This window comes from Lolium rigidum, chromosome 7 (genome assembly GCF_022539505.1).
Source record: "Lolium rigidum isolate FL_2022 chromosome 7, APGP_CSIRO_Lrig_0.1, whole genome shotgun sequence".
NCBI lineage: Eukaryota > Viridiplantae > Streptophyta > Magnoliopsida > Poales > Poaceae > Lolium > Lolium rigidum.
In genome coordinates this window covers 174576762-174597117 of record NC_061514.1, presented here as the reverse complement: position 1 = coordinate 174597117, position 20356 = coordinate 174576762, and the positions used below count along the sequence as shown (strand labels likewise).

The 20356-nt window shown below is 46.5% G+C and overlaps 1 protein-coding gene across 1 annotated transcript; it reads left to right on the top strand.

Moving 5' to 3' along the window:
• The first annotated feature begins 3955 nt into the window (after positions 1–3955).
• On the top strand, positions 3956–9184 carry LOC124677221 (probable proline transporter 2). Its single transcript, XM_047213218.1, has 8 exons — positions 3956–4329; positions 4757–4961; positions 5515–5739; positions 7485–7579; positions 7812–8001; positions 8126–8250; positions 8335–8550; positions 8636–9184. The coding sequence occupies exons 1-8, from the start codon at positions 4324–4326 to the stop codon at positions 9014–9016; spliced, it is 1443 nt and encodes a 480-aa protein (XP_047069174.1). The 5' UTR covers positions 3956–4323; the 3' UTR covers positions 9017–9184.
• Positions 9185–20356: the final 11172 nt, after the last annotated feature.

Here is a 20356-nt window from a genome sequence, read left to right as displayed (position 1 = left end):
GCGGCCATGACATCGACCACGGCAATCCCTCGCGCGGCTCCCTCAACCAAGGTTGCAGCACCCATGCTCTCGGCTACCTCGACATCGGCACAAAGGGCTACCACCTCGCCTGCGCCTCACCAACTCCTTCTGGGGTCCACTTCGGTTTATCTCCAGTCGGACCCTCCACGTCGTTCATGTTGTTCACGACGCTCCCGCTACGACTGCGGGAGAGTGTTAGAGTATACGTACGGTTTAGGTAATCTAGGATAGAGATAGATCACGTGTCTTGTCTTGCACTCCAAGATGATCCCTGTACGCCTATATATACTCGCCCATGAGGCTCAATAATACATCCATCATATTCCGCATATCTCTCTCCCTCTCTATCATTCTACAACCACTGAACACTATGGTGCTATTCCTTCTTTTTTTTACCGTTGGATCGACATTCGATGGTCAGATGTGACCGCTACATGAACAATCTATAGTGTAGCTTCAAGAGGACATCAGCAACAATACCGCCTACAGTGTATGTACTACAATGCACCCACAGTTGTGTGCTACAATGTTTAATCATGTTTGTCCATTTTAGATATAACAACTGAGTTGCAATGACACCGAACTGTTCACCGGTGATATATCCATGGCATGGCAGGCGGCGAACCCCACACGACCTAACCACAGGCGCGTGTCCCCTAGGGCGCCGTCGGGGAAACACCTCTCCCAGTCTCTACCAAATACCGGTGGCCTCCTCTGCCGCCGCTGCCGCTGGCAAGGGCTGCGGTGGCGGCAGGCCTGGCGCCAAAGGCGTCGAGGGTTGCTTCACGGAGACTGATCTCTAGCGGCGGCTGGGGACAACGCAAGGTGTTGGCTACGCACGGCAGCTGTGGCGGCTCCCCTAGCCATGCGGTGATGACTACGTTCCCTCGGGCTCTGCGCCCGTGTAGGATGGCTTCTTGCGATGGATACGGCGATGCCCTATTGCAGCGGCGGCTTCCTTTGGGCATCCATGTGTGAGGAGCAGGTCGCAGTCGCAGGTCTAGGCTCCGGCCTAGATCTGCCATCGGCGCGGTTGCCCGGTCACCCGGAGGTGCATGGGGAGGCGGTGCATGCACTACGTCGGCCTTGGGCCGGAGCGTGCACGTGGTTCGTGCTTAGGCTTGCCTCCTTGATACGTCTCAAACGTATCTATAATTTTTGATGCTCCATGCTTGTTTTACACCAATTCATATATGTTTTGCTTACAGGTCGTTGCACTTTTACATGATTTCCGGCATTAACCTATTAACAAGATGCCACAGTGTCAGTTCCCTGTTTTCTGTTGTTTTTCTATTTCAGAAAAGTTATACGGGAAATATTTTTGGAATTGCACGAAACAAAAGCCGAAGTAAATATTTTACCGAAACGAATACAGAGTTCGGAGGGGGGACGAAGTGGCGCCACAGGGCGGCCACACCTGCCGTTGGCGTGGCTAGGCCTGGGCCCGCGCCAAGGCATGGTATGGGCCCCCAGGCACCCCACCGACCTAAATCCTCCACATATTTAAGTACGATCTCGGGAAAGCCCTGAATACCCGAGCCTCCATCCACGAAAAGTTCCATCGCGGCCGCCATCGCAGAACCCATGTCGGGGGGTTCTGAAGCTCTTCCCGGCACCCTACCGGAGGGGGAAATCATCACAGGAGGCATCTACATCGCCATGCCCGCCTCCGAAGTGATGCGTGAGTAGTTCATCCCTGGACTATGGGTCCATAGCAGTAGCTAGATGGTTGTGTTCTCCAATTTGTGCTTCATGTATAGATCTTGTGAGCTGCCCTACATGATCAAGATCATCCTTATGTAATCCTACATGTTGTGTTTGATGGGATCTGATGAATATTGTATACTATGTTGAGATTGATTATATATTCATGTCATATGTTATTTGTGATCTTTCATGCTCTCCGTTGCTAGTAGATACTCTGGCCAAGTAGATGCTTGTGACTTCAAGATGGGGTATTTATGCTCGATTGTAGGTTCATGACTCTAGTTTTCTGGAAGAGTGACAATAACTTCTAAGATTGTAGATGTGTTGTTGCTACTAGGGAGAAAACAACAATGTTTTATCCAACAGTAATTGTATTGTTTACTTTACATACATTGCTTAATGCGATAATCTGTTGCTTGCAACTTAATACTGAAAGAGGTTCGGACGATAACCGGAAGGTGGATTATTAGTCATAAACGCAGTTGGATTACGGTCTAAGTATTATGTTGTAATGCCCAAACGAATCTCATAGTAATCATCTTGTCATGTATGGTCGATATTCTGTCAATTGCCGTGCTGTAATTTGTTCACCCAGTATGCTATTTATCTTTATGGAGAGACACCTCTAGTGAATTGTGGACCCCGGTCTCTTTCCTTTACACTGATACAAAATCATCATATTCTTTTTTACTTTCCGCAAGCTATGTTCTCTTTAATTACTGCAAACATCTCTTTCCACTCGATACGTCTAATCCTTTGTGTTCAGCAAACTGGTGAGATTGATAACCTCACTGTAAGTTGGGGCAAATTACTTTGGTTGTGTTGTGTGCAGGTTCCACGTTGTTTGCTGACGCCGGTAGTGCGCCCTGCCACTAGTCAACTAGCAACACCTTCAGAAGTCACGTCTTTGTCCTACTGGTCGATTAAACCTTGGTTTCGTACTAAGGAAAAACTTGCTTCTGTGCTCATCACACCTTCCTCTTGGGGTTTTCCAACCGCTTCCACAACAACGCTCAACAAGATTGTCTGGCGCCATCACCGGAGCACCATCACTCCTCTTCCGCCGGAGGGGGTCGGCCGGCGGGCGGCGGCGTGGGGGCTGCCGATCTGTCTAATAAAGGTGGATGTCCTAGGGTTTCTCTTGTGCGAAGATAGATACTTTCCTGAGGCCGGTTCTATTTGATCTGGCTGGCGTGGTGAGTTCCGGAAGGCTCCGCTGGCGAATGTACCAGTGCACCTTATGCGTGGAGTTTGTTGGATCGGGTGGTATTCGGTCGTGCACACCCATGCTTTTATTCCGACCGTTTGGTTCTAAAGGGAGCGGCGCGAAGCTCCGTTCTTTCTTTCCATTAGGTGACATTTTGGCCCATGGTGAAGCCAGAGATAGAGAATATCATGAATGCCGGACTGGAGGACTAGCAATGGAGGTTCGAGTCTCTGCACTGTTGGTGGACTTGCTTGGTGTTCTGGATTTCGCAGCAGCAGTATATAAGTGGGGGCCGCAACACAGTGAAGTTCAGAGTTTTACCTTTCAGGGTGAAAATATAAGGTCTGGCCTTAATTGGTTATGCGTGGCAATGACCTTGTTGAAGGCATTGCTTTGAGGGCGTGAACTATATTAAGGGTGAAAACTTAAGATCTTTGATCGGACGACGACAGCGGTTGTGCATTGTTTCCTTTCTGGAGGTGTCGCTTTTCGGGAGTCTATGTGCATCCGATTGCCATTACGGTATTGCATTTTTAAAGAGGCTGAATGTAATTAGTATCTCTCAATATTAATATATTTTCTTTACTAAAAAAAACCATGGCATGACACCGGAACTCAGTCGCTTATGGAGACACCTAACTCCTCTTTACTTAAAACAAAGCATTGTTGGTCTCAGCGAACAAGCAACACTATTATGTTGCCGTGCACGCCATAGCTATAAAAGACAAAACTTTGAACAATCCGTCGACGTTTTCTTTTGCATTTAAAATGGAAGATTTCCCAAAATGGACTTTAAGATGGATCACAAAGTGTCACAAATGATCCCTCCTATAGATAATTGATGCGTATACTAGTTTTTTCTTTTGCGACTTGATGCGTTATACTAGCTTTGATATTTGGATTTTGCTGTTGCAACAAACTCTCAAACGAACGAGCGATATACCCGCAAAGCCCTCACTGTTGCGAAAAAATCGCGACCAACTAACTAACAAACCAACCAACGAACTCGTCTTCTAGAGAAACCAACGGCCCCAACAGAAGAGGCGCAACATCTTCTAGCCTTCCTCGTCCCTCTTCTTCTTCCTCCGCCTGCCCCTCCCCCACCCCCTCCGCCTATTATATATCGCTAGCTCCCAGTTAGCGGCGGCGGTTTACTGCTGCCGCTGCCGCCAATCATCAGACGCATCGCAGAGAATTTAAGGGCTGGTGTTAGTTGGGGAGGGATCGATTCGATTCTGCTATATTTTCTCCAAGCCGCGAGTCAAGGCACCCCTCCTTTTTCTTCTTCTTGAGATTTGTTAAAATCTCCAACTGATTTGTTAAAATCGTGATTGGAAGAGGAAAGCATTAATCAATCTAAAAGGAAGTCCCGCCCCGCTGCCTTTCCAATGGATGTGAGTGGGCCTTGTTCCCCTTTCTTTCTTTTTGTTCCTCCTTTTTCCGGTACAATACATTGCTAATTTGCTATAGTCTCTAGATTAGAAAAGAACCTATGCTGCTAGAGAATCGGATGAATTGACTAACGCCTTTATTCTGGGATAGATTGGTCGCTTCAGTAATAATACTAGCAGTAATAATGATTAGTATTATCATTATTCCTTATTATTATGTTTTTGTTATTATTTGTCGCAACGTTTGCTATGGATGGGGAGTGCAAAGCAAAGGTTTAGTAGTAGAGTAATATATGCGTGTGTTATCAATGTGGAGTTAAAAAAGAGGATTTAATGGAGTATTCTTCTCTTTAAGAAAGAATGAAAATTCTCGAAATTCAGTTATTGCACGTATGCTATTTTTGTGACGTTAGCGGCTTCCTTTTTACAGGCCACCAAGCAGCAGCAGGACGACGAGGAAGCCCTCTCTAACTATACTCCTCTCGACTCTTCTTGGGCGTCAACCTCTTCGTCCTCTTGCTTGCCTGTCTCAGGTGACACGGACAGGGCACCCCTGCTGCCCAGCAAGATGGACGATGCCGAAAAGGGAGTGAGGGTCGACATTTCCGAGGATACTGCACACCAGATTAGCGTGGGTAATTATTTGTACCTCACTCTTCCTTCCATGGTAACAGCAATGATATCTCAGCAGCTCACTGGTTGCTAGTGAATCTTGTAATGCTCTCTGCTTGTGGTGCATCTTAATTAGTCCCTTCCCATCAAGGCAAATGCCTATCAATAATATGGTATGCTATAAATTTTCAGTGATGCCTCGTCTCACTGCTCCAGTAACTGAATCTAGAAATATGGTGTAAACCATGGATCAATGCTCAAGGCTCAGGACCTAGAAAATGTTAGTGATGCCACTGCTTCCAGTAACTGAATGTAAAAAATAAGATGCAAACCTAGGTTCAAGACCAAAAAAAATGTTGCGTGCATTATGATTGAGTGAAATTATGTTGGGTGAGTAATCGTGGTTGTAATTTTTTTGTAGGCTTTCACTCTTTGCATCTTGTCAAACAAACTTCTTAATTAATAGATTGGGGCAAAGCTTTTCCCTGTCTCATTTTTTATTTCTGGATGCAACTCATGTATCCGTGACTTAAAATTAGTGTACTATTAACCAATGAATTTTCTGGCCATTTTCAGATCCTTGGTATCAAGTTGGGTTCATCCTGACAACAGGAATGAATAGTGCATATGTCCTAGGGTACTCTGGGTCGATTATGGTCCCTTTGGGCTGGATCGGTGGAACATGCGGCCTGCTCCTGGCTGCTGCAATATCAATGTATGCAAATGCTTTGCTTGGCCGCCTCCATGAAGCTGGCGGCAAACGCCATATCAGATACAGAGATCTTGCTGGACACATATATGGTACACCATTCATACACTTCATTTCCTCATTGTTTTTAGACTGAAGGCACAGCGTGCCCGGCTTTAAATTGATAAAGCCCCTTGGCAAAATGGTAACAAGGTTTATGCTGAACAAACAGCTTACAACACAAACTTGGCCACACTGGCCACCCAGGAACAAAGTTTTAGCATTACACAACAAAAGTCACGGGAGCCTGAAAAATTAAGGACGTTGCTCCGGTTGCTGCGGAGGAGAGTAGGTGTTGTCGAAGAGACGTTTAAGCATGGCCACCATCTCATCCAGCAGTTGCCTCCTTGGGCTTTTGGAGAGGTCGCTAGAGCTACAGGTTAAGAAGCATATGAAAGGTGCAATCAGTAGGTTGGCGGGGAAACTTTACCTCAATGCTAAATTTATTGTGTCTCTTCCAAAGAGACCAGCATTGAGAAGGAAAAAAAAAAAGCCAAAGAAAGCGTTTTGATTTGTGGTTGAGACCATTCAAAATGGAAACCCAATCTTCGCGGTTAGAAGGATTCCAAGTCACACTGAGCATGGATCTCACTCCGCTCCACACAAATTGAGCAAGGACACACTGAAAGAATATGTGATCGACATGCTCAGGTAGACCACAAAGGGCACAATTTCCTTCCCAAGGACCTCTCCTTTTAAGCATGGCCACCATCTCATCCAGCAGTTGCCTCCTTGGGCTTTTCGAGAGGTCGCTAGAGCTACAGGTTAAGAAACATATGAAAGGTGCAATCAGTAGGTTGGCGGGGAAACTTTACCTCAATGCTAAATTTATTGTGTCTCTTCCAAAGAGACCAGCATTGAGAAGCAAAAAAAAAAGCCGAAGAAAGCGTTTTGATTTGTGGTTGAGACCATTCAAAATGGAAACCCAATCTTCGCGGTTAGAAGGATTCCAAGTCACACTGAGCATGGATCTCACTCCGCTCCACACAAATTGACCAAGGACACACTGAAAGAATATGTGATCGACATGCTCAGGTAGACCACAAAGGGCACAATTTCCTTCCCAAGGACCTCTCCTTTTAAGCATCTGGTCATTGGAGGGTAACCTTCCCCCTGGCCAACTGCCAGGTAAAGATTTTTATCTTCAGCGGGATGCTAGCTTTCCAGATAAGTATTGTGTTCTCGATTCTCGGTCCACTACACAGGGATCTTGTACATGGATCTCGTCGAGAAGACTCCAGAAGCTTCTAACTTTCAGGATACCCCATCAGGCTCCTCCATGGGCTCTAGATCTTCCAGTTCCTCTACTAGCCTCTCCCATTGTGCAAACTCCAATTCTCCAAAGTTCCTTATGAAGAAAACGCGCCACCCATCTTCCTCATACGCCTGACTAACCAGTAAATCAGGGTCTGAACAAAGTGAGAACAAGCGAGGATACCTCACACTGAGGGCCTCCTCACCTGACCAATTGTATTGGTCATTGTAATGACTAATGAGATGGAAATTGCAGTTTATTTAAAACTGGAGTTCACTCTATTTTGTATTTCTAGGTCACCCATATGTCCAAGTTGTCGGGTGCAAGGTTCTGGTTACTGAGGTCTTGGGTCTAAGATAGGTAGTTCCTTGTGTTTAGTTCTACTTGTTTTCCCAGAGAGTGTACCACAACTTCTTTTTTGCTTTCCTCATGATTATTTATATTGATTCAGTGGAATTCAAAATGCAATCTTTTTATTTATTAATAAAAAAGAAATTTTGCTTCTGCAATATAATTAGTTTACCTTTACTTTGATGCCAACAGGAAGAAAAATGTATGTGCTTACATGGGCTCTACAATATATCAATCTTTTCATGATCAACACGGGCTTTATCATCTTAGCTGGTCAAGCACTAAAGGTATGGTAGCCATGACCACAACCACATAACTTCTTCTATGGTGAAAACCAATCTGGTTAAAAAAAAATTCCTCTCTTCATATCCACCGCACTTTCTCAGTGTAAAAGCTGTTTTGGAAATCTATCCATTGATTTTTTTTCCAGAGAAAACAGTTAAATTGTTGGTGCTGTGTAAACAAATACTTGCATTTTTTTTCGTCCTCCAAGGCTTATTTGTTATTTTCTCTCTTCAGGCAATATATGTACTCTTCAGAGATGACGGGCTTCTAAAACTTCCCTACTGCATAGCATTATCTGGGTTTGTCTGTGCTCTTTTTGCATTTGGAATTCCTTATCTATCTGCTCTCCGGATTTGGTTGGGATTCTCCACTGTCTTCAGTCTCATCTATATTGTTATAGCATTTGTGCTGTCGCTTAGAGATGGTATTATCTTCTGTTCCAATTTCAGCTGTCTTGGCATATTTTATACCGTAATTTTAAGATGGTACTGTAAGCTATGCTGGAGGGTTCTGCAATATGACACTATGTTTGTCACTTATTTTTCAAGGGATAACTGCGCCTGCAAAGGATTATAGTATTCCTGGATCACAGTCAACTAGAATCTTCACTACGATAGGTGCAGTAGCAAATCTTGTATTTGCTTACAACACTGGAATGCTGCCAGAAATTCAAGTGAGTCATTGGATAGTTAGTACCTAAGACTAGTGACTACTTTATCTGCCATGAAGTTACCTTATGTGTCTCATTTACATTCAGGCAACCATAAGGCCTCCGGTGGTCAAGAACATGGAGAGGGCCCTCTGGTTCCAATTCACTATTGGTTCGTTGCCTCTGTATGCTGTCACCTTTATGGGTTACTGGGCTTACGGCTCGTCAACTTCAAGTTATCTACTGAATAGCGTTCATGGTCCAGCTTGGCTAAAAATTGTGGCAAATTTCTCAGCATTTCTTCAGACTGTCATAGCATTACATGTAAAGTCCACCTCTAAGTCCAAACAGCAACTCCTCATGAAGTTTACAGTTTCCCTAGTTTAACTAACTTGAGTTTCTTTTCTAGATATTTGCAAGCCCAATGTATGAGTACCTGGACACGAGATTCGGCAGTGGACAAGGTGGGCCTTTTGCAATCCACAATGTTGTGTTCAGAGTTGCTGTGAGAGGAGGCTACCTGACGGTGAACACGTTGGTGGCTGCGATGCTGCCTTTCCTCGGCGACTTCATGAGCCTGACAGGCGCCCTGAGCACCTTCCCCCTCACATTCGTTCTTGCAAACCACATGTACCTGATGGTGAAGGGGCCCAAACTGTCTGCCTTCCAGAAAGGTTGGCACTGGCTGAACGTTATTGGGTTCAGCCTGTTATCTGTCACGGCTGCAGTTGCTGCGCTGAGGCTTATCATGCTTGATTCCAGTACTTATCACTTTTTCGCTGATATGTGAAGCCAATTTTTGTTTAGATTTTCACATAGTTTATAGGGGAGTGTGCGTTAGGTAAGTAGAATATTTGAAACCCTCAATATTGAAGAGGTGTTTCTTTATATGTAGTTGATTGAACCTATCTGAATTTTCCTGCTATATGCATTTGGTTAAGTTTTTTTTTTTGCATGATGGACTAAACAATATGAAGCTGATGGCGACTGGTTTGATTCTTGACAAGAGGTATCACACAAGGCTGTTACTGGATACCTGATTCCGTGCAGATTAAGCTTACCAGCTGCTGTTTCCTGTGAAGATGAAAAGTTGTGTTGAATTGATCTGTTTTAAATCTTGTACCTGTAAAGTTTGCACTTGGATGCATTAATACAGCTGGTGTAATACAGCTGGTAGTTCGTTGAAGTACCAGACGGCCGGCTTCCACTATCAAACCGACAATGGATCAAAAACACCGCAGCAGCAGCAGCAGCAGGAGTGTCAAGCAAACCAACAGAAACAACAAAATAACAGTGATACCAGGCCGCAAATGCTAACTAGACAAAGTAAAAGGATGTTTGGTTTGAACCTAAAATTTCCCCTTAGTATATTGTTCTAAACGAAGCAAAAGCTTTGCCTGTCCATTAATTAAGACAAGGTTGCCCTGTCAATTAGTGAAAAACCGGGCTAAAACCGATACAACCGGGGCCAAGCCCCGCACAATCACCCTGAACAACAAGGACCAAACCTAAACTCCACTCCCAAAACCAGAAGACCTCCCGCCCAGTCCGAAGAGAAGACGTTGCGACTGCTATGGGAGGAGCAGCCGGCGTTGATGAAGAAGCCGACGCTCGATCTGGAAAACGGACAGATGAGAGCACGCCACGCGGTTTGATCCGACGGCTAGAATTCACAGGCTGCGGATGGCCTCATGTTCCCCTAGAAATGTTTTCTTTTGATACCATCTTTATTCCATGGTCTAGTTAAAATGCTTCATGTTTATACCATGTACTTCGGAAAATGTTTGATATAGCTTCTGAATTATTTTCTCTTAAGGATTTTGTAGAGATTCATGGCTTGCTGATCATGAATTATTTGTCCCCCCTGAGAACGCTGCCGCTAGATTTTTATGGTAGAAATACCTTTTATGGTCCAAGTGCACTTATTACTGTGTGGCAGTAGACTTTCAAACTAGAAACTATAGAGGTACTATTTTCCACCAAAATCTGGTTGATGCATTTCTACTACTGCTAGTATCAATGAGTACTTGTTTTTAGAGTTTCCTTGTGGTGCATTTATCTTGTAGTTTTTCTCATTAGTATTCACTTGAATTGCATAATAGTTGGTCCTGTTTCGTTTTGATTCTTGATGTTCATTTTGGTTATGTCGTTGCGACGGCCGACGATTAAAATGTGCAAATGACGATTCTATAATATCTTGTGCATTGTACAAACAATTCAGATTGTGCAGTTTTCTTGGAACTGTAGAATTATCTCTTTGCAGTAAGTATGAGGATCCTGATAATGCCGGTGATTATACTATGGCACCATGTAACGAGAAATTGTGCCAAAAGACATTGTCATATATCCATGCAAATTTATTGTTCATTTGATTTGGTCTTTTAGGCACTCATTTTCCTTGTATATCTTATATGGGCTTTACGTTACCTATATGCTGATGATTAAATCTGGTGGCACAATGTGATCATAGGATGGTGCAAGCGGTCCATGTGATATGCACGAGTATAAATCTTGTGCATCCTACTTAACTCCCTTGCTCCATCGTAAATATGAGGCATGTTCTTGAATTTTCCCTATTTCATTTCATTTTGGTTATTTTTCATTGCAATGCCCGGTAATTAAAATACTGGGGCACTATAGGTGCCTCAGTTTCGGATGTGATCCTGGGATAGTGATAGTGAATCTTGTGATATGCACAAATACAAATCGTGTGCATCCTACTTGACTAACTGCTCCATCACTGGGATTTGTGTGTTCACTTTGAGTATGAGGCATTTTTTTATGTTCATTTTGATTATGCTGATGATTAAATTGATGTGGAACTACAAGTTCCTCAATTTTGGATGTGATCCCATGGGTGGTGCAGGTGAACCATGTATGCACAAATACAAATCTTATGCATCCTACTTGGTTCACTGGCACCGTCCCTAGGATTTATGTGTTCAAAATGTATGAGGCATGTTCTTTATTTAGCTCTATTTTAATGTTCATTTTAGTTTTATTTTGTTGCAACCGCCGATGATTAAATTATTGTGGAACTACAAGTTCCTCAATTTCGATGTGATCCTGGGATGGTGCAAAGTGAACCATGTGATATGCACAATAACAAATCATCTTCCGCATCCTACTTGGTTCACTTGCCCCGTCCCTAGAATTTGTGTGTCCAATGTAAGTGTGAGGCATGTTCTTGATTTGGCGCTATTCGATGTTCATGTTGCTTCTATTTCGTTGCAACAACTGATGATTAAATTATTCTAGAACTACTTGTTGACTGCCAAAACCCACCGGCGGGCAGCGGCCTTGTCAACACTGTAGAGCCGGGGGGAGCCTAGAGCTGCGGCTGGCTGAGACCCCTCCGAGCGACGGCCCGCAATGCTCTTCTGGTCACACGCGGCGTTGCGGAGTGCGAGGGCGTGCCACCTGACCTATACCTGGTCAGGAAGGTGATGAGGTTGCCTCGCTTAGTTTCCTGCAGGGCATCCATGTAAACGTTAAATACGAGCCTCGATCGGCTCTCCGGTTATCCTGTGAATCGGCTCAAAGAGCCGATCCACCCATGATCCGTACGGGGTGCACGAATACTTGGTGGTCCTGCTTGATCAAGATGAAGCTAATGAGATCTACGACGATTTAGGGTTTTCACCGCATAACCGGATCATCCTACTCCAGGTTGGGCCTTGCGGCCACGCACGGTGCTCGTAAGCCGATCCTAAACAAGGCCAAAAAACCAACATGAAGTTGATCCTAGGAACATCCCGTTTAGGACTTGCGAACGCCACCCTACGTGCCACCGGATCCTCCCCCCATTGTAAGGCCAAACTATTGCAGATATTAAACTAATCCTTGTAGAACAAGGAGCAATCGTAACGGATCAGATCTACTAAATAATGATCAAGCGGGGTGCCGCCCCCACACCTGAGATAGGCGTGAGGACGGCTAGATATGCAAGGGTTGCACTACGTAAGCATGCTTAAACGAAGAACAATGCTAACCCTAACACATCTAATGATAACTACGTTGCTCGCCATCAAAAACGCTTCAGCACGAGCAACGCATGAACAACGTGGGCTTGTGCTGCCTAGATCGCAAGATGCGATCTAGGCAGCATGTCGCTACCCGATAGAAACCCTCGAGATGAAGGAGTTGGCGATGCGCCGAGATTGGTTTGTTTTTGGGGTTGAACGTGAGTTGTTGTTTATTCCATAAACCCTAGGTACATATTTATAGTCCAAGCGGACTCTCTAATGCGGGTGTGCACCAAACCGTGCACGAATAAGAATCTATCTCTAAACTAAAATACGATCTAATATGTTACGTATACACGGGCAATTAAGCCCAACTTGGTATAAAAGGCCGATCCACATACTTCTTCTATATATTTCTTCACATCCATCTTTGATCGCGGCCCACCTCTGACTTGGTCAAATTCCGGTGATAACACATGCCCCCCTGGTTTTGGAAATATTATTTCCAAAATCATCATGCTCTTCTCTCGTCGGGTCATGTCGTGGCATCACCGTTGCAGTGCCTCTTGTCTCTTCATATTTTGCAGTAAGGAGCCATGATGCCGATAACGAAGGCAGCGAAGATTAGTAACATGGCATCAGTGGTATGCAAACAATCGGCTCTCCTTGAGCAAATCGGCTCTTTATTAAAAAACCCTCTTTTAATACTGAAGAAGCGTTCCCAGCCAACTGTTCTGCCGATAGTCGAAATCAGACGACCTCCTTTTCAGTCCCTCTCATAAACACACCGGGCAACGTTGAGCTAGCCATCCTCCAAACGGTAACTCGCGACCTCTATCTGCAAAGACAGAGTCAGATCCCCAAATCGCCGCTTGAGCAGTTCCAATCCAACACCCCTTCACAGCATCTCGACCGCGGCTTCCAATCCCTTCAACGCATCCCATGGCGGAATCAGCTAACACTGACACCACGGTCGCCGGACTGAAGGTAATCCTCAACCTCCTCTTGCCGTTTGGTTTTGACACGGGATTAATGCAAACACTTGAATTAATACCTTGTTCCGCCATTAATCTAGGTTTCGTACATTCTTCCGCCACATCCTTCTCTCGCAAATTCGATGTGCCTCGGCCCTCGTTCTTCCGAGAGCCCTGCCCTGTTGATCTCATGCGAAGCTAACGGAATCCCCTTTGTGAGCCAAAACCTAGATCTGACTTCCCGGGCCGACTGCCCGCGAGCCTGGCCCAATCCCCTCGAAGGTTGGGTGGCATGGTACGAGTAGGGTATCAAAGTCTCACTATGCCACTTGGGAAACCATAGGAATAGCCGATGCCCTGTCATTATCGCTGTCTTCTCTTGAGAAGAATGAGAACATCTTGAAAACCATCGGCTACTTCGGTCCGACGCACCGAACTCGTTTCATGTTTGGTCATGGTCCTATGACTCCGACCCCGCTGGATGTGGCCATGATCACAGTGGCTAGACATTGCATCTCCCAGCCCTTCGCATTCAAGCTGCCAAAGGTCCCCTTTACTCTCTCCTCCAAAAAGAGTGTACCACTCGGGGTGCCTATCTTAATCGTTATATGAAAACCAAAGGCCCAGTGACGAGAGGGAGCACACAGACCTTCTTGAATTTCTGGTTGGAGCACTTCATTTTCTCGTGGTCCGTCACTTGCTCCTACCAAGAATTACCTCTCCCCGGCCTATGAACTCGCTAAAGGCACCCAACTTGGTCTCGGGCAAGCTATTCCTTGGAGAGATTTATCGATCCCTTCAACCGATGTCCGTCAAACTGTTCACTCGCAAGACAAGTTAAAACCGGCGGCCCTCGGTGGTTCATCCAACTATGGGCCCAACTATACTTCCAAAGCCAAATCCCGGACTTCCCATCGCCGACCAACCGCACCTTTCCGGATGAAAATGGCAAGGAAATTCGGTGTACCAGCTACGGCCAAGCCCTGTATGGTCTCCCGGTAGCGGATTGATCCCCAAGGAAGCAACGAGGGTGGTTTAAGATTTTCTTCCAGGGTTTAGACAACCCCCTGTTCCACCCTTATACTGAATCGGTGAACTTTGAAAACCCCGTTTCTTTCCGATTGGACGACCTTGCCGATGACGCCGGCACACAACACTTGTACTCCCTCATGATTCGTCCTTGCTTTCTCCCCGTTGGCATGAGCACCTCGAACCGGATCATCAAGCCCGGTTATGAGTGTTATCAACCGATAGTAGCGGCTCGGCAGCTTGGTCTCGGACAGGTGCCCCCACACTTCTTCCTACACCACCCGACGGCAAGTAGAGCTGAACTCGCCCGACATCCTCACCGCCCAAAGGTGTTACACCTTCTTTGACGCTCCGGCCATACCAATCCCCCACGACCTCCGTTTCTCCTTTACCACCGATGGCTTTGAAACTTGGTGGTCCATGTGGAAGACCCATGTCTTCGGGAGGGCACTAGGACCGCAGCTCGAAGGAGCTTGACGCCGAATATGATCCCCCTGCCGACCAGGTACCGTCACTTAAGTATTTCTTGTAACTGCTTTATGGTGATTGCCCGTGAATTGACTCTCTTCTCTTGGCAGCAACAAGATGGCCCCGCCCCTACACAAGCCGACGGCTCCCCTTTCGTCTTTCTTCCTCCGGCACCAGTGGTTCTCTTCTGCCAGAGTTCGCCTCCCCTGAAGAAAGTTATAATGCAGTGGTCAGCCGATTTCACCGAAATCGGCTTCCAAGAGCAAAGCGTCTTCGGGCTCGTTGCCCCCCGAGCCTCGACTCAGGCGAGGACGGCGGTGAGGAAGGTAGCGGTCAGGAAAACCCTGAAGCGTAAAGCTCCGGCCCAGGAAAGCTTGCGTGTAAGTTGGTTTAGACCCTGCAGGCGCTTGTCCGTTTTTTCCCAAAGAATTTGTTCATAACGCACTTGCATCCTTTCCTACAGGCCTCCACTGATGGATCCTCCAGTGGAGCCGAAGAAACCAGCCAGGGAGAATCGAGCTCAGGTGATTCCGAGAGGTCCACTACCCGGAGTCAGACGGCTTCGCCAGCGCCGGCTTCCAAGAAAAGGTCGATCACCGGAACCCCTACTCCTCGTGCCCCGACCAGCATCAGGGTTACGTACGAAGCATCGCTGCGTTAAGAGGGTTCGCAAGAACCCACCAACCTCTCCATCAAGCCAGGAGGTCTCAAATGTAATTATCTTCGTGGTCATGCTCTCATGTTGTCCCGTTATCACTTGGATCGGCTAATCACTTCCTCTTGTAGGTCGGCGAAACTTCTAGCGGGGATGTTGAGGAGGTACAGAGGCCGTCCGCTACCCTGGATCTAGCTGCCCCGACGCCCGCGGGCCGTACGAGCGGTTGATCCAACCGAGTCCCCGTAAAAGCCGATCGTTATCGCGCCGGCTGCTCCTTCCCCCTTGGGAGAGGTATGTCTCTCCCTTTTGGCTCTATCAGCTTCCTTGTCACCTGCTAAACTCACCGTGTTTGCCTTATCGTGGTTGTGATCTCTCGAGCTTGCTTACGTTCGACCCAAAGCATCCATCGATCCCACCCCTTCCAAGGCAAGTGGGGAGCCGGACATCAGCACGGTCCGTGGCCAGCTCCGGCCGCCTCAAGGACTTGCTCTCTACCTCTATTGAGGCTCTGATTGAGAATTCCGAAGAAGTCAAAGGCATCCTCGCGGATATCCATTCTCATCTCCCTATGACCCTGCAAGTGAAGCTTTGGCCCGCCGTCACCCTGTCGGTCTTTAAGTCACGGATTCAATCAGCTCGCCAAAGGATTACTCTTCGCCACTCCCAACTTCCGCTGAGAGCCGATATTGCCGAGAAGTGCCGACGGCTCAATGAGAAGAAGGCTGCTCTGGACGCCAAGACGGATACTTCTGCCACCCGTACCGAACTCGAGACCTTGCACAAGGAGTTGGAGGACCTCGAAGAGAGGGTAAGGGTGACCAAACAGCTCATCCAAGATAAGGAGGCCCTTGTTGCCCGCTCTGAAGAAGAAGCAAAAGTCTCACAGACCCGATCCGAAGACCGATCCGGCTGAAATCCGTTCCCCGAGCAATCAGCCGGTGACGGGCAAAGACGCAGATGACGAGGCTGAGATCGCTGAGGCGGAACGCATCCGTGTTGATGCTATTATCGCCCTCGGCGTGTTTCTCCAGTAGGGCTTTCATAGACAAATGATTCTGCTTCTCGGTAGGGCCTTGATGTGTTAATCGCTACGTTTGCAACGTTTTGCTTCTCTCCTTCTTGTTTTTTTTTTATTGGCCGATTTTCCACCGGCTATCGTTTACCATCTGTCTGGTGTGGTGACCATATGCCTCCCTCGAGCCGAATCTGTCTGGTAACTACAGATCTCGGCTTTGCGTTACGCCCAGGCGCTGTACTCGCAAGTCAGCCCCGTTGGGATTCGTGTAGTCGACGTGGCTGCTGCCCGTTAGATCGCCGCTGGACCCAAGCAACCATGTGGTGAACATAATCTCAGCCGGCTCGTTGGATCAAAGCCCTCTCATGAAGGTATCGTAGTTCCCCTCGTGTAAATCCGGGGCACTAGGCTCCGTCGGGAGGACGAGTAATGCGTCCGCATCAGCCGAAGTCTCGCCATCGGCTTTCCTTTGCTTGTTTGTTTTGCGCATCAGCCGATGTCCCACCGGGCGTGCCGGAATGTGTTGATCGCCAAAACCCACCGGCGGGCAGCGGCCTTGTCAACACCGTAGAGCCGGGGGAGCCTAGAGCTGCGGCTGGCCGAGACCCCTCCGAGCGACGGCCCGCAATGCTCTTCTCGGTCACACGCGGCGTTGCGGAGTGCAAGGGCGTGCCACCTGACCTATACCTGGTCGTGGAAGGTGATGAGGTTGCCTCGCTTAGCTTCCTGCAGGGCATCCATGTAAACGTTAAATACGAGCCTCGATCGGCTCTCGGGTTATCTCCGTGAATCGGCTCAAAGAGCCGATCCACCCATGATCCGTACGGGGTGCACGAATACTTGGTGGTCCTGCTTGATCAAGATGAAGCTAATGAGATCTACGACGATTTAGGGTTTTCACCGCATAACCGGATCATCCTACTCCAGGTTGGGCCTTGCGGCCACGCACGGTGCTCGTAAGCCGATCCTAAACAAGGCCAAAAAACCAACATGAAGTTGATCCTAGGAACATCCCGTTTAGGACTTGCGAACGCCACCCTACGTGCCACCGGATCCTCCCCCCATTGTAAGGCCAAACTATTGCAGATATTAAACTAATCCTTGTAGAACAAGGAGCAATCGTAACGGATCAGATCTACTAAATAATGATCAAGCGGGTGCCGCCCCCACACCTGAGATAGGCGTGAGGACGGCTAGATATGCAAGGGTTGCACTACGTAAGCATGCTTAAACGAAGAACAATGCTAACCCTAACACATCTAATGATAACTACGTTGCTCGCCATCAAAAACGCTTCAAGCACGAGCAACGCATGAACAACGTGGGCTTGTGCTGCCTAGATCGCAAGATGCGATCTAGGCAGCATGTCGCTTACCCGATAGAAACCCTCGAGATGAAGGAGTTGGCGATGCGCCGAGATTGGTTTGTTTTTGGGGTTGAACGTGAGTTGTTGTTTATTCCATAAACCCTAGGTACATATTTATAGTCCAGCGGACTCTCTAATGCAGGGTGTGCACCAAACCGTGCACGAATAAGAATCTATCTCTAAACTAAAATACGATCTAATATGTTACAGATACACGGGCAATTAAGCCCAACTTGGTATAAAAGGCCGATCCACATACTTCTTCTATATATTTCTTCACATCCATCTTTGATCGCGGCCCACCTCTGACTTGGTCAAATTCCGGTGATAACACAACTACTTTCTCAATTTTCGGATGTGATCTCGGGATGATGCAAGTGAGCCAAGTCAGTTGCACCATAACATGGTTGTCCAATGTATAGATACGAGGTATGTATTTGAGCTGGCCCTACATGATGTTCATTAATTTTAATGTAGTAAAGTTGTATGAGAAACTAGAACACTGTGTTGTCTATTTTGTACCAATGGATGTACTTGTATTTGTAATTATTGTATGTTAACATGTAGTACCAATAGATTGTTGTATGTATCCTGAATTTTTTTTAAAAAAAATCTTATTAACATACTAGTAGTGAGTGAAGGTAGTGGCACACCACGAGTATCCAGATACCGGTAGCGTGCGATTGTGTCTCAAATACTGGTAGCATGCTCAAGCCGCATGCTACAAGTTATCAGTTACCAGTGGTGTGATACTGGTAGTGGGTGGAGGCCCGCTACCAATAGCACATATTTACACGCTACCCTAATAGTGTTGGGGCAAGAAATTGTGGAGACCTATTCCTAGGATGATAAACCTAGATGGGGTGGAGTGAACATGATGAAACAACAAACATTGTAGAATAGTGATAAAACAAGGAGGATTTTGAAGGCATCTCCAGTGGCGTGACTCATCCGGTTTTGGCCCGTCCGAAACGATCCGCGAACAGGTGGCGCGCACGCTCCAACGCAACGTGTCAAACGGACCGCCTTGTTCGGTGCAACCCATCTATCCACCAAATTTGGGAAAGTTGTGTGTGTGCATGAACGTTGTACGGACAGCGCGTGTGTCCTCCCGTTTCTATGTTGCGCCCATATGGAAGCGACCCGACGATAGAAGGTTTGTCAGCGCATCAGCCATGGCCATGAAAGCCATCGCTGACCACTACCACCGCCGCCTTAGCTCCTGCGCCGTCATGGATGTCGATGGCGCTGGAATATACGCATGCATGCGCCAAAATTGATGGTTAGGGACATGTGATACGTGCATTTTACATCATCATTATTGTTACATATATATGTGTTTAGCTTTTATTGATAAATGCCACCGTACACCGTTATTTATGCATTTTTAGTTGATTTCCGGGACTTTCCTACAAAGTCCTCTTCATTGGTATTTAATTTCTGGGAGGCAGAAAACCTTTTTTCGTTTTATTGTTTCAGTGAGCTTCAGGACACCAAAAAATCAAGGCAAAAATACTTGATCAGTTTTCCACCCGAAGAAGCACCGTGGGCGAAAGAATCACGTGAGAGAGGCCCCAGAGGCCAAACTAGGGCAGGTGGAGCTCCCTACCTGGCTGGGCGCGCCAGCCATGCTCGCTTGAGCTTCGGGCATCGTCTCAGGCCCCCTTTTAACCGACGCCCCCTTTCGCCAAAAAACCTAAGCCATATTTTTTCCGAGATTTATTGAGGAGGCGGCGGATGCGAAAGTTCTCTCCTACTCCAGGAGAGGATAGATCCTGCTGCACCGGTGCCTCCGGTGAAGTGGAAATCGACGTCATCGACATCATCACTCCTCCTTGGCTTGGGGGGAGGCATCTCCATCAGGACCATCATCACCACCATATCCATCTATGAGATCGACTTCATCCCCCTCATAGTTTGTGTTGAATTGAACACCGGATATCGTTTTGAGGCTAGTTGCATGTTTGTGATTGGTACTTTATCTTTATTTGGTGGAGAGATTATATATTCAGATTGTGTTGTAAACTTGTAACCATTATTCCTCTGGTGCGTATCATGTTTGACACTTGTGAGTAGTTCCCCATGTTCATGAGGGAATAGGATGATCTGGTTATGATTCTATATGATGTGCAATGAGTATTTGGTCAAGTATTTTTTTTTTTTATCTTTTATGTTGTTCTATGATGGTTTTATGCGAACGTTGAGTGCATATTACTTCACCTATATGGGCTCATAGCGCTACACTTTAATGTAATGAATGTGTGTTGGAAGGGACAGAATGACATAAATTGTTTTCCAATATTATGAGTTGCATTAGAGAGGTTTATGTCGGTGACCAATGATCTTATTGCTATGGTGGGACATTTATGTCTTAATGGTTCTTATAATTGCACATGAAAATGGCTCTAGGACCCGTCATGAGGGGTGCATTTGCTCATATCTATGGATGCACCTAATTTAGGCTCCGCCCCTAATTGAATGAAATTTGACAAAATATTTACCATGTCGTGTAGAAGTCTGATGCTAGTAAATTCATGCCGCCCTCGGGAACATTTTTCTCATATAAGCACACACAGACTTAAGCTTTCTCTCATTGAGAGCATTTGCATATTGCAATTTACTTTCAACATTTTAGTTTATTGCAAACTATACATT